This window comes from Athene noctua, chromosome 6 (assembly GCF_965140245.1).
Source record: "Athene noctua chromosome 6, bAthNoc1.hap1.1, whole genome shotgun sequence".
Classification (NCBI taxonomy): Eukaryota; Metazoa; Chordata; class Aves; order Strigiformes; family Strigidae; genus Athene; species Athene noctua.
The window spans coordinates 23527801-23542043 of NC_134042.1; the positions used below are offsets into that span (position 1 = coordinate 23527801).

The window sequence follows — 14243 nt, forward strand, 5'->3', positions numbered from 1 at the left end:
TAATTTTTTATAGAGAAAAGTCTTTACAGTAGCTAATATTATATATTTCTTTTCACTTTAGAGATACAATGTAGAAATGTCAATCAGGCACCCGAAAAAGATGGAACTGCTTAGTAAGGTTGAAGCTCTGAAGAAAAGTGGTGTTTTACTACCAAATGATCTCCTTGAAAAAGTGGATTCAATTAATGAAAAATGGGAACTGCTTGGGGTATTTGCATTTTTATTACTGTTTGTGGGTTATGTGTACATTTTGTGTGTTGAAGTACGCTGTCTGTCTGATTTCTAATTTGAGGCACAATATCTCTCTCTTTCAATTCACCACGTACATTTCAAACAAGCTACTCATGCTATTATAAAAACTCCATAGTATTTTCCTCTTCTGTTGATTTTTTTTTATTCCATGCTTGTCTCCTGTCTGACTTTAATAATTTTAGTTCTTTAATACATAAAAAATGTAAGTAAAATATGCCATGTATTACGGGTATGCACCAAGTCAACTATAATGCAGTATATCTGATATACACTGACTGTCATGCTTGAGTGAATGTTAATAGAATTTATTCTGAAGGTACATGTTAGAGACATCTACTGTTTAACTATTTACTATACCCTTAAGATGAAAAGTGGGGTTGTCACTGCATATTTCAGGTCACACTGATGGCTCAAAAACAAATATGCAGATTCAGTACAAATCTGAATACCTGAAGCTGAGAATACAGCCAGGATATGTTTCATGTTGCTGTATTCAGCTCACTTTTGACAAAAGCCAAAAAAGTTTCATGTAATTCATTTCACGCTATGATGGGCTGGGTCTCAGCCAAAGAGTGAGATACAAGAATCTGGCAAAAAAAGCAATATAGTGATTCTGTTACCCAGAGACCAGTGATGGCACCGTGCAGGAGACACTATTGTCCTATTGTTGTAAAACAGCTGAGAGAGAGAGAGGTCAAACTATATATTTTCCATCCACTTCTCTCCTTAATTGCCTTCACTTCAAATCAAGGGTAAGATAAATTTATAAATTACTTTAAATGATTAATTATAGATGTGTGATATTAACAATACAGTTACATTGCATAATTTTGCATGCTATTATCTTAGTTTAAAAAACATTTCTAATATATTACGAGTAAACTATACGTGCAACTTGCCAACAGCATTTTAAATACTGACTTGTGTTGCTTCAGCTTATTTAGTAATGCAATAGTAATTTTACAGAGGCACAGTTTTAGGTCAGCACAGTTTTTTCTAATCTCTTGATTCTCTAACTGTGCAAATTGTCAGAAAATGTTAAAAGTTGCCTTGTGACTAGTGATCTTACTACTTTTTAATTTTAATCTGCAGCATCACCACAAGCATTTTAAAACTGAACATTAATAAATTTACTGATAAATTGGACTTATTAACCTATTCTTTTACATCTGATCATGACAACTTGTATTTTTAAAATCATTTCAGTTGTAAGCCTTATATTCATGTCTTTCAATGTATTTAATCAGTGTAATTCAGTGGCACAGGTTATAGATCTGGTAGGATATAAAACTGTGAGATAAGTAACTGATCATCATTCTAAAAATCTAGAAAAACTCTGTCTTAAAAATAATTAAAGCCCTCCACTTCTCAGTATGTTAAAATCTAAATATACCTCTGGATTAAGTTTTGCCATTAATTTCAGCATTTACAGAAAAATAAAATATAACTATTATAGTTTTCCTGCTAAACGCAATTTCATGAATAATAAGCAGAGTTTGATAGAGTTTTGTTTAATTTAATAAAAACCTCTGCAGAAACTAACAGCACTAGGCATACTGTTTTAATTGGCATGATTACGTTTTAATTGGCATGAAAAAAATTAAAGACAAGGATTTTAACTTCTAACAATGGTAAAATAGAGGGATATGGTTTTTAATATTACTTTCATCTAAGGTGAACAGTGTGGAATGGAAATACATTAGAATGAAATGTCAGTGGTGCGTACAGTTTAATCTGTGAAATTTTGTCCCCTGTGCTGAATATTACTCTGTCTCAATTGCATATTAAACAACCCTATCAAGGCAGGCATTGGCATCTGCTGTGCTGACACAAATTGTGAATTAAATGAAATTGATGTCCTCTGTCGTATATTTATGAAGACGGACCATTCTCTGAAGTATTCTGTTTATGAAGAATTTATGATTGCAAACTGTTCCAGAACAAAAAAGTGGCTATAAATTCTTTTTTGTGACCCTACCCTCCAAGGGCATTGATTTCACCTCCTGCTGCTACTTTTGTTACAGCATAAAAACAATAGCTCGCGCTGGATTCCACTGAGGGTCTTCAAATTATCAATATTTGCACCATGAAAATAGAAGGGTGTTGCCAAGAAAGCATGTTTTTCAGTTATGATCTCCAAAAGATGTTATTCACAGAATGCCGCATAGTAGATTAATGTCTGTTGGTCTCGTTTTATTTGTGTTTTAAAGCTTAATTTTGGAAGCTCACTTCATTGTTATAAATTATATCCCAGTAACTTTCTAAAGCATGTATTTTCAACAGACAGCTGTTTTGGGTCACCTAAAACTGTATCTTCATGTTACAACAATTAACCACTGCTAATTATCAGTTTAAAAGGTTATTGAATGTGATTGTCAGTGTATATTCAATATTCTACAATCACTAACACAGATCTAGTGCTTATAATAAGTGTCAGCCTGACAGCCTCTTATAGGTCAGATAAAATACTGCTTGGCATAGAAGAAGCAGGCAACAGCATATCTCCCTTGTGATGCTAAAGGATTGCCTTTCAAAATACTGAAAAGGAAGGTAACTTTCTATCCCTGGCCTCTTCAGAATATTCATTAAGCTCACAGCATCCACTATCAAAATGTTATTCAGTGGTCTTTTATTAGAAATAGGACTTTGAAAAGCTGTAGAAAATTAGTTTCATTAGTGATCAGAGGTGAATGTTTATTCTGGTCCATTATTTTCAAAGTGGATGCTTAATGTGGAGAACTTAAATCCAAATTTAGTTGCCTAAATAATTGGCTTGATGTTCAGGAACATTGAAGCTTTGTAATTTCTAGTTTATTGGCATCTGAAGGAGTTCATCCACCTTTAAAGGCAAACCAGCTGTTTTGTAACCTAACTGCTCCTGTATACAACCTCAGGACTACAAGTCTGGAAACTGTGACCTTACAGTTCATACCTCAGAAAACATTTCAGTGTTTCCCAAAAAACTTAGATGGTACCTTGGAGTTTGGTGAAGAGTTTGTTTGTCATATTTTCTGTTGCTGCCTAGAAACTGGTAACTCTCACGGTCACAAGTGTCTAAAGCCACGAACAAATTCTGTAGAGTAACTACTTAAAAAAGTTATGTACCATTTTGTCTCCTCTGCCCATAGTTGCTCTTAATAAACATTGATTTATCATGCTTCCAGCAAAGTCACTGACCCAGAGAGAACAGCATAAGTGAGAAACAAGGATACAAAAAATGAAATTGATTGAAACAAGGAAACAAAGGATGAAATTGATTGATATTAGTAGTAATTATTAAAAAAACCCACATCTCTAGTCATCTAACAGATGCTTCTTGTTGCATGTTAACCTGTATATGTTTTGGTACATAAGACTAATCTATGTTTTCTTTATCTGATGCATTAGAAAACCCTAGGAGAGAAGATCCAAGACACAATGGTAGGGCACAGTGGGTTAGGTCCACGTGACCTGCTCTCGCCTGAAAGCGGCAGCCTGGTAAGGCAGCTGGAGGTCAGGATCAAAGAGCTGAAAGGGTGGCTGAGAGATACAGAGCTTTTCATCTTCAATTCCTGTCTGAGACAAGAAAATGAAGGAACAATGAATGCTGAGAAACAACTGCAATATTTTAAGGTAATAAAAAAACAATCATAGTTTCCATAGAGAGACTCCTCTTTATGGTGGGATAAAATATTTATCTTATACAACATAATGCAATGCATGTACATATGTAATCATATATTCATATTTTCACCTTCATTTATGTACTTTGTTCTCATTCATGTTGATTTTATTGAACCTTTACAATAATATTTATTCCTTAGACTTTTTGCAGGAGAGAGTTTTAGAGGGCTAATCACACCACAATTGGAAAAGCAATAGTATTCTTTCATTTTACTTCACCATAAAGCTGAGTTTTGTCACGAAAAGTTTCACTCTGAACTTCACTGCCTACATCAGTTAATTAAATGCGTTCTGTGACCATCAGTTTAATAGCCTATTTCTCTGCACATGAGTCAGGAGTAGCCTATTTGAGGTCACATTCACAGAGATATAAATTTGACGTACATGAGAAAACATTCAAGTTTGTGGTGAATTATGTAAAAAGACATGTACACTATGAGATTTGCATTAATCTAGGCCACATTTTAAGCCTAAACCTGAAGATTATGGAAGGGAGGGGAAAGAATTGTAGTCACAATGCTATATTCAGATGGATAGGCTCCTTCAACTGAAGACCAGCACGCAGCTTTACAACTGACTTAATGGAGGTTGTACGTTTTGTTCCATTCCCCAAAAGCAGTGGGACTGTTTAGGAAAGAGGGCTATTAAGTTAGCAAACAAACCTGGTAGAACCATGCAATTTTCTCCTGTTTATAGCTATCACTTTTAAATAAACCCTCACCTGAGTCATCATTACAGGTCATTTTACTCTGCAAGCTATCTTTGACCAAAGAATAAAAAAGGAATCACGAGTAGTTGTTGAGCTTGAGAGGTGAAGTTTTTCTCGTCCACTAGTACATCAGGGTGTCTAGTGCAACACTACTCTTAAGGTGAGGGACAATTTATTAAATAATCTTCTCAAAGGGCATGTTGCAAACACTTTGCAGAATCACAGAATCGTCTAGGGTGGAAAAGACCTTGAAGATCATCCAGTCCAACCATTGACCTAACACTGACAGCTCCCAGCTCCACCAGATCCCTCAGCGCGCTATGTCGACCTGACTCTTAAACACCTCCAAGGCTGGGGACTCCACCACCTCCCTGGGCAGCCCATTCCAATGCGTAACAACCCGTTCTGTAAAGAAATGCTTCCTCCTGATATCCAGTCTAAACCTTCCCTGGTGCAACTTGAGGCCATTCCCTCTTGTCCTATTCCTTGTAATGGGTTCAAGAGACTCATCCCCAGCTCTCTGCACCCTCCTTTCAGGTAGCTGTAGAGGGCGATGAGGTCTCCCCTCAGCCTCCTCTTCTCCAGACTAAACACCCCCAGTTCCCTCAGCCGCTCCCCATCAGACCTGTGCTCCAGACCCTGCACCAGCTCCGTTGCCCTTCTCTGGACATGCTCGAGTCATTCAATGTCCTTTTTGTAGTGAGGGGCCCAAAACTGAACACAGGAATCGAGGGGCGGCCTCACCAGTGCCGAGTACAGGGGCAAGATCCCTTCCCTGTCCCTGCTGGCCACGCTATTGCTGACACAAGCCAAGATGCCATTGGCCTTCTTGGCCACCTGGGCACACTGCTGGCTCCTGTTCAACTGACTCTAAACTTGTGAACTTCTAAAACTTCTAAACATACTTTTTGATAAAGTGTTCAAGAAAACAATAGCAGTAAAGTGACTGTCTTCCCAATTAGTCATTCCTTATCTCTTCCTTTTCCAATCATGAGGGTTAGTGAGAAAGTTATGTCAATGTAGATAAAGTTGGTAGGGTTTTTTCCATGATACTGAGTATGTCCATTTGAATACATTTTTAAGTATTTTCATTACTTTTTTTTTTTTTTTTTTAATGACTTGTGGTCTTCTGCTAATGGGGAAAAAAATCATGCTGATTCTATTTGTTCTATCAGCAAACTTCAAAGCTAGTGGTTATGAAGGACTGTTGATAGACCTGCAAAACTTCACAGCAGTAGATCCATGTTTTCCGTAGGAAACGCTCATGCTTTTTTGTTTCTGTGGAATATGATGTAATTTATTTAAATACATAACTATGGATTCAAAAATCTAATTTCAGACAAAGTGGTTCTTAAATATACATTTATATATATAGCTAAGACTTTTATATATATATATATATATATATATATATATATATACACACACACATATGAACAGAAATACCATAGCAATGTTACTTACGTATTTGGTATGTGCATAAATCTCTCAAATGAAATCTTTTCATATATATACGACATGATGTCATGTCAGGAGCAGTAGAGATGTTAAACAGGATAGTACCACTCACAATGATGTAACCAGAGTATTTCATTACTCAGTTGATTATCTATTAATTACATAAATAATGCATTAATTATTTTCAAAATGGTAGCCATTAGAGTATAAAAAATAATTACCTATCAAATACGGTGAGAGCACATCACTTTGTCATATATATTAAACCATCTTTGTCTCATTAAATCTGAAATCCACTATAAGTAAGTTTTCCATTCTTCACTGATCTCCTGGGGAAGTGTATAAAAGAGAAAATGGATATAATTAACAATACTGCAATGTATAATACATATATTTGAGAAAGAACATTTAGAACATTTTCAAAAACATTAGCTATGCCACTAGTAGGAAACCTGCTGGGGTTTAGTTTGACTTACTTTCCACTTAACTTAAGAGTTTAACCTTATTACTGCTTTCACTGTGGTAAGTAAATCATTGTTTCTTAATGGAAATTTATTGTGCTGCACCATCCTGATTATACACATAGCCACTGTACACAGAGAAACATTTTTAATAAAATAAACTCAACGATGCCATTGATTTTTATTCTATAATGTTATGTTTTAAATTACAGTTATGCCTTAGGAAAAAGAGTTATTTGATTTTTCAGGTGTTTTCCTTTCATTTTGCAATTGGAGGACGAATTGAATCTATAGTTCACATGCAGCTGGGACACAAGATGAGAACAATGTGGTGGGAGGAGGGATTGTTAAATTCACTAGTAGGAAATTATTTTGACTTCTCTGTTTTCTTTTATAAAAAATCATGTCATATTAATTTAAGTGTTCTTTTATTAAAGAATGTAGTACTGCATTACTTTTCTTTTGGGATATTTCTGTGGAATAATAATACTTAGCATTTCTACAGTACTATCTAGTCAAGGAGCTGTACATGCTGTACAAACATTAATGAATTAAACCCCACTAAACCTTTTTAGAAATGAGGGAAATAACATGCATGGAGGTTGAGTGACTTTTTCAGGTTTTCACAGAAAGTCACTATGTTGGGGTAGAACCCAGCTACAGTGTCCCCAAATCTTTGGTGCTAATCTCGCGGCACCCTTCCTTCCTTCCTCTAGGTTACTTTCCAGTACATTTCATTTTCATATGTGATGTAAAGAGACTGTTTCCTTGCATTTACTGCTGTTTCTTTTTTATATTCAAAGTTCAAATCCTGCTGAGTATGTTTGAATGTCTTTTTTTTTTTTTCCATTAATATTAGCATATTTAGATACTAGAATTACTAGAATATTATTAGTTAAGGTTATTACCCAGCTTATGTAAGGTCCAGTATTTCTTGGTTTTGTGGAAATTATATGGCATACTTTGGTCAGCCCAGCGATCTGGGGTTCATAACATACGGCCAGTCTGCAGAGCCATTTTGCTACTAATTCCACCATCTTTCAATGCTCATGGCTGCCTCAAACGTTTTCATAGTTAGTTACAAAGGAGAGGCACAAACTTTGCTTCAGCCTATGCGACACTTGCTGACCATTCCACAGCAGCTTCAAGTGAGCTTCCAAGTGTAGCCTAACTCTGGGTCCTGTTGAGAAGGGGGAAAGAGTGAACACAAGTTGCCCAGCTGTGAAGGCGGAAGCACGGATGTCTTACTCCTGCTTGGTTTTCTTCTGTTGCAACATGAAAACCCCATGAATTTGGACTAAGAAAATGAGGAGATTTACTTAAAATTAATGAGATCTTCATAACTACGAGCATACATTTTATTTATTCATCCTTTTTATTTCTATTCCGCCTTTTGAGTCCCTCGAGTTCATGTTTTCTAGCTTTTCACTGAAATGATGAGGACCAGAACCAGAAACATACTTTTTAAATGAAATACAAGATTCTCAGGTAAACACATAATTCTAGCAGCTGAAAGACCTAATGTCATGAGACTAATAATTGGCACAACTGATTTCCTAACCTAATGATGTATGGCAATTTTGTGGGTCAGGAGAGATTTGAAGCAGGAAAGAATGAGGAGCAATAATAAAAAGAATTCACATTCTTTCATGAAAGTTTTAGTGAATTTCGTTTGAGTAAGGTCTAGCCAAAGATTTGTGTGCTTGTTGGCTTGTAAATAGAAGTGTTCTGCCACATTTGCTTTTATGTCTCTGGGACTTCAAAAAGCATGCAGTTTTCTATGCAAAATGCCCTCCAAAAGACAGCAAGGGAGCCTAAAGAATTAGTCAGATATTTTTGTCACTTGCAGTAAAACTTATGACTTTAAGTGTTCAATATAGAAAAATGGCCAATCAGCATCAAAAGTTGTTACGGCTTTGGCTCACAGGCCTGCTACTCAAGAACAAGCTTGGACTTGCTAATATCTGTCCATCGCAGTATCCCTTCTCAGTCAGGTAAAACTGGGAGAGTCTCTATTGCTTTGGGTAGCAAGATTTATAAAGGATCATGTTCTCCTTCCCCTCCAGACTTGGTTTGGAGGGCAAACAGAATTGTCCTGTTCAGAACAGGATTTTAGCAGAGGTTTTTGGCTAAATGGTGTTCTTTGGCAACAATAACGTTACATTTCATGTAGTTTTCTGATCTGGTTTTATTTGAAGCAATAAGCAACATGCTATGTATATCATCATACCTGTCTCCTAAATTTTTATTTGGGCCTTTAAAAAAAAAGTACTGATTTTCAGCAATACTGAAAGCTTGTGGTTCTCCCTGACTTCAGTCAATATATTCATTAGAGAAATCAGACTGTTTATTCATACCAAAAAATTTTGGAATCATAGAATTATAGAATGGTTTGGGTTGAAAGGGACCTTAAAGATCATCTAGTTCCAAGCCCCCTGCCATGGTCAGGGACACCTTCCACTAGCCCAGGTTGCTCACAGCCCTGTCCAACCTGGCCTTGAACACTGCCAGGGAGGGGGCAGCCACAGCCTCTCTGGGCAACCTGTGCCAGGGCCTCACCACCCTCACAGTGAAGAATTTCTTCCTTACATCTAATCTAAATCTACCCTCTTTCAGTTTAAAACCATCACTTCTCATCCTATCCCTACACTCTCTGATATATAGATACCCTTCCCATCTTTCTGTAGGCCCCCTTTAAGGACTGGAAAACCTCTGTGACGTCTCCCTGGAGCCTTCTCTTCTCCAGGCGAACAACCCCAGTTCTCTCAGCCTGTCCTCATAGGGGAGGTGCTCCAGCCCCCTGATCATCTTTGTGGCCTCCTCTAGACCCTTTTGATCAGGTCCATGTCCTTCTTATGCTGGGGTCCCCAGAGCTGGACAGAGTACTCCAGGTGGGGTCTCACAACAGCAGACTAGAGGTGGGGAATCACCTCCCTCAATCTGCTGGTCACACTTGTCTTGATGCAGCCTATGGTACAATTTGCTTTCTGGGCTGTGGGAGCAGATTGCTAGCTCATATTCAGTTTTCCATTCACCAGTACCCCCAATACCTTCTCCATAGGGCTTCTCTCAATCCACTTATCATCCAGACTGTATTTGTGCTTGGGATTGCCCTGACCCATGTGCAGGACCTTGCACTTGGCCTTGATGAACTTCAGGAGATTTGCACTGTCCCACCTCTCCAGCCTGTCCAGGTCCCTCTGGATGGCTCATCCCTTCCCTCCAGTGTGTGACCACACCACACAGCTTGGTGCCGTTGGCAAACTCGCAGAGGGTTCACTCAGTCCCCCTGTCCGTGTCTCCAGCAAAGGTGTTAAACAAGTGCTGGTCCCAACACCGACCCCTGAGGAATGCCACTTGTCACTGCTCTCCAGTTGGACATCGAGCTGTTGATCGCAACTCTTTGAGTGCAACTGTTCAGTCAATTCCTTACCCACCGAGTGGTCCATCCATCAAACCCATGTCTCTCCAATTTAGAGACCAGGATTTCATGCATGACAGTGTCAGATGCTTTGCACAAGTCCATGGAGATGACATCAGCTGATCTTCCCTTATCCACTAATGCTGTAACCCCATTGTAGAAGGCCACCAAATTTGTCAGGCACAATTTGCCCTTAGTGAAGCCATGTTGAGTGTCACCTTCTTATTTTCCATGTGTCCTAGCATAGCTTCCAGGAGGATCTGCTCCATGGTCTTGCTGGGCACAGAGGTGAGACCGACTGGTCTGTAGTTCCCTAGGTCTTCCTTTTTTCCCTTTTTAGAAATGGGGGTTATGTTTCCCCTTTCCCAGTCAGAAGGAACTTCACCGTACTGCCATGGCTTCTCAAATATAATGGATAGTGGCTTAGCCACTTCATCTACCAGTTCCTTCAAGACCCACAGATGCCTTTTATCAGGTCCCATGGACTTGTGCACCTTCAGGTTCTTTAGATGGTCTTGAACCTGATCTTCTCCTACAGTAGGTGGTTCTTCATTCTTGGAGTCCCTGCCTTTGCCTTCTGTGTCTTGGGTGATGTGGCTGGAGCACTTGCCAGTGGAGACAGACAAAAATGTCATTGAGTACCTCAGCCTTCTCTGTGTGCAGGTAACAAGGTCCTGTTTCCTTCCAGAGAGAGCCTGCATTTTCCCTAGTCTTCCTTTTATCACCGACATACCTATAGAAGCTTTTCTTGTCACCCTTGATGTCCCTGACCAGATTTAATTCTGTCAGGGCTTTAGCTTTCTTAACCTGAACCCTGGCTTCTCAGACAATTTCTCTGTATTCCTTCCAGGCTACCTGTCCTTGCTTCCCCTCTCTGTAGGCTTCCTTTTTCCAATTGTCATCCATGCAGATCTCCTGATGTTCTTACCTGACTTCCTCTTTGTCAGGATACATTGCTCCTGAGCTTGACGGAGGTGACCCTTGAATATTAACCATCTTCTTTGGGCCCCTCTTCCCTCCAGGGCTTTATCCAATGTTATGCTGCCAAGCAGATCCCTGAAGTGGCCAAAGTTTACCTCCTGGAGTCCAAGATAACGAGCTTGATGTGTGTTCTTCTCGCTGCCCTAAGGATCTTGAACTACACTATTTCATGGCCACTGAAACCAAGCTCCACAGTGCCCACCAGCCCCTCCCTGTTGGTGAGAACAAGGTCCAACATAGCACCTCTCCTCATTAGCTCCTTCAGCACTTGGAGAAGGAAGTTGTCAACTCATTCCAGGTACCTCCTGGATTGCTTATGCACTGAAGTGTTGCCCCTCCAACAGATATTGGGATGGTTGAAGTCCCCCATGAGGACCAGAACTTGTGAATGTGAGGCTGCTCCCATCTGTCTATAGAAGGCCTCATCTGCTTGGTCTTCCTGGGTGGCCTGTAGCAGAGCCCCACTATAATGTCACCTGTCCCTGCCCTCCATTTAATCCTGACCCATAAACTCTTGATCAGCTCCTCATCCATCCCCAGGCAGAGTTCCATGCACTCTGGCTGGTCATTGACATAGAGGGTAACACACCCTCCTCATCTCCCCTGCCTTTCCTTCCTGAAGACCCTGTACCCTTCCATTCCAACACACCAGTCGTAGGAGCCATTCCACCCCATCTCCATGATGCCAATAAGATCATAGCCCTGCAGGCGTGTGCACATCTCTAGCTCCTCTTGTTTATTCCCCATGCTACATGCATTTGCATAGAGGCACTTAAGTTGGACCTCCAGTGAAGCTGACTAAGTGGTTGGAATTCCTCTGTGCTGCTCTTCAGGTACTCTTCTGCTGACCTATGAACCCTCTCCAGGCTCTGGGCATCTGTTGCTGGCACTGGCATCAAGCTGGTAGGAGTGGGATGGATCGAGGTTCCACTCCTCTGGCAACTTTAGTTTAAAGCCCTTTTCACCAGCTTGGCAAACCTATGATCAAAGATGCTCTTCCCCTTCTCTGACAGATAGACCCTGTCAGCCCCCAGTATACCAGGTTTCTCAAAGCAAGTCCCATGGTCTGTTGCCACTGCTTCCAGGGCTCAGTAATCCTGGATACTCCTCAGACTGGTCCTGGCTATATCACCAGTGCCCATGTGAAACAACAGGAGCAGATAAGTCAGTGGACTGTACAAGGCTTTGTAGTCTTTTGGTAGTCTTGGAAATGTTTCTTATTTAATATTTCTAAAGGTCTATTGAATTCCATAGCTAGTGGTATTTGTAGAAATTTCTGTTTGCCTTGTAAACAGTGTAAATTATCTGACACTTGTAACTATTTCTAAAGATTGGACTCACTCTGAAGTGTATGTTTTCATCTTCCACTAAAATTGTGACTGAGTGTACCAGATGATGCAATGTCATTTTAAAAAAAGAGTATTTCTCAGCACCATCTTTTATTTCTCCAGTGCCTAAAGCAACTGAACTTTCTGATTAAACAATTTAGGTTGCATTGGTAATTAATAATCCATCAGTTAATGACAATGCTTTTGATTTTAACTGAAAAGTTCGCATAAGAGTCAGTGCTGTGCATCTTGCAAACAATTCTGTTAAACATAATTCTATCAAAACACAAATGAGTTTGGGAGCATATAAGATTATGGCTAAACTAAAATTGAAGAAAATATTAACTTTGAGTAAAGGTTTGGAGACTCAGAGACTGGAGAAAAGTGCTGGCTGTTCCTACAGGTGCCAGGAATTGCTTTTGATGCTGCATTTTGGATCCTTTACAATTTTTGGGATGATGTTCCTGGCAGAGCTGCAAAGAATTACAGAAATTCAATATGCATGTAACAACAATATGCAAACCAGTTTCCAATAGAAAGTCCAAAAGAAGTCAAGCAGGATTTAATCCTTTTTATACCTCTAAGATGATAAAAAAAAAATTGTAATAATTTTAATAAATTTCTCAGAAAGAGTGTGACTTTAGAGCCCTAAATCTTTTCACAGATGAAGAAATGTTTACTCAAATTTTGTTTGGATTAAATTTTAACAAATGAGAAGGCATACAGTATTAAATCTTATGAAAAACAGGTAGGATTCAAAAGTCAGATGTAGCCTGATGCCACCTAAAATGGTTTGAAGTAAACTCACAGGACTCACCATCCCAAAGCAGCACTTCTGTACATCAATAAATGAGAAGCCACCTCTTTATAGTAAAGCAGCTCTACATATTTTTTGCCAAAAATGTGGGGGCTTTGGCCCTAATACAATACATGGTTTTATAGCTCTATTTTGATTTCAATATACTCAGATATCGATGCTGAATACTATCTATATACATACACACAGAGTATTCAAATACTTAATATACTCAAATGTATCTCAAATTATCTCAAATGTTGATTTAATATACTTATTACTTACTGAAAGAATGTTCAATTTGTGTTTCAATAAGCTCTCCCTATTAAGGCAACACTAATACAATTTACAGTTCTCATTTAGAATTAAATATCCCATCTGAGATAGCAGCTTTCATTCCATCATCCCATTTGGACTGTGAAGTTTGAACTGTGAATTTTCTGAGATTTTTTTTTAATTGTTACTTAGATTTTAATTAATCAAAATCTCAAAATTAATCATAAAAACTACCTGGTTGTCTAAAACCATTTTGCCGCACAAGGGCTCCCTTTGCTGGGGGAAAGGGACACAGAAGATCTAGCCACCAGGGATGGTGAGATCTGACATGCTGTAGGGTTCCTCAGAGCTATCATGAAATATCTGCATGCAGTTCTGATTCAGCAGTGGCAAGGGGCTTCTGGACTAAGATTGGGGTGTGGGATGGAGGTTGCTGCAATAACAGTAAGAGTCCTGAGTTCAGCAGAGCTCAGATATAGCAATATGCTGAATCCTTTTGTGGAGGAGAGAATAACTTAGTGACTATTTTTAGGCTACCAATTAATATTTTGCTTTCTTCCTCGCTCTGTTTTATGTACTGTCCCCTTATTTCTGGTATACCAAGATGATTACCCTGCAGACAGCATAGCCATATGGTAGAGGTTTTTTAAAACAGGCTAGCTTTAGATAGTGACAGTGCAGAGATCTTGTCTGAGCTTCTTTTATAGTAATTGGGGGGGGAAGCACTTTGGGGATGCAATTAATCTGTCCTGTTTCAGGCATCTGACTACAGTGAAGATGTACTGTACCTCAGAATACCTGCTTCTAAATGACTAGCTCAAGCATCAAGTTCTCCATTAGCTCAGATCAATCCCACTCAAGGAATCATGAGGAATGTCTTTAAGACCTGAGGGACTTG

The 14243-nt window shown here is 39.0% G+C and overlaps 1 protein-coding gene across 3 annotated transcripts in view; it reads left to right on the top strand.

Moving 5' to 3' along the window:
* Positions 1–14243, top strand: part of AKAP6 (A-kinase anchoring protein 6) — a 297564-nt gene that overhangs the window by 239931 nt on the left and 43390 nt on the right. For all 3 annotated transcript variants that reach the window (XM_074909861.1, XM_074909863.1, XM_074909862.1), the window contains exons 10-11: positions 62–208; positions 3640–3864. In XM_074909861.1, the coding sequence (XP_074765962.1) occupies positions 62–208; positions 3640–3864 (372 nt within the window). The remainder of the gene's footprint in view (positions 1–61; positions 209–3639; positions 3865–14243) is intronic.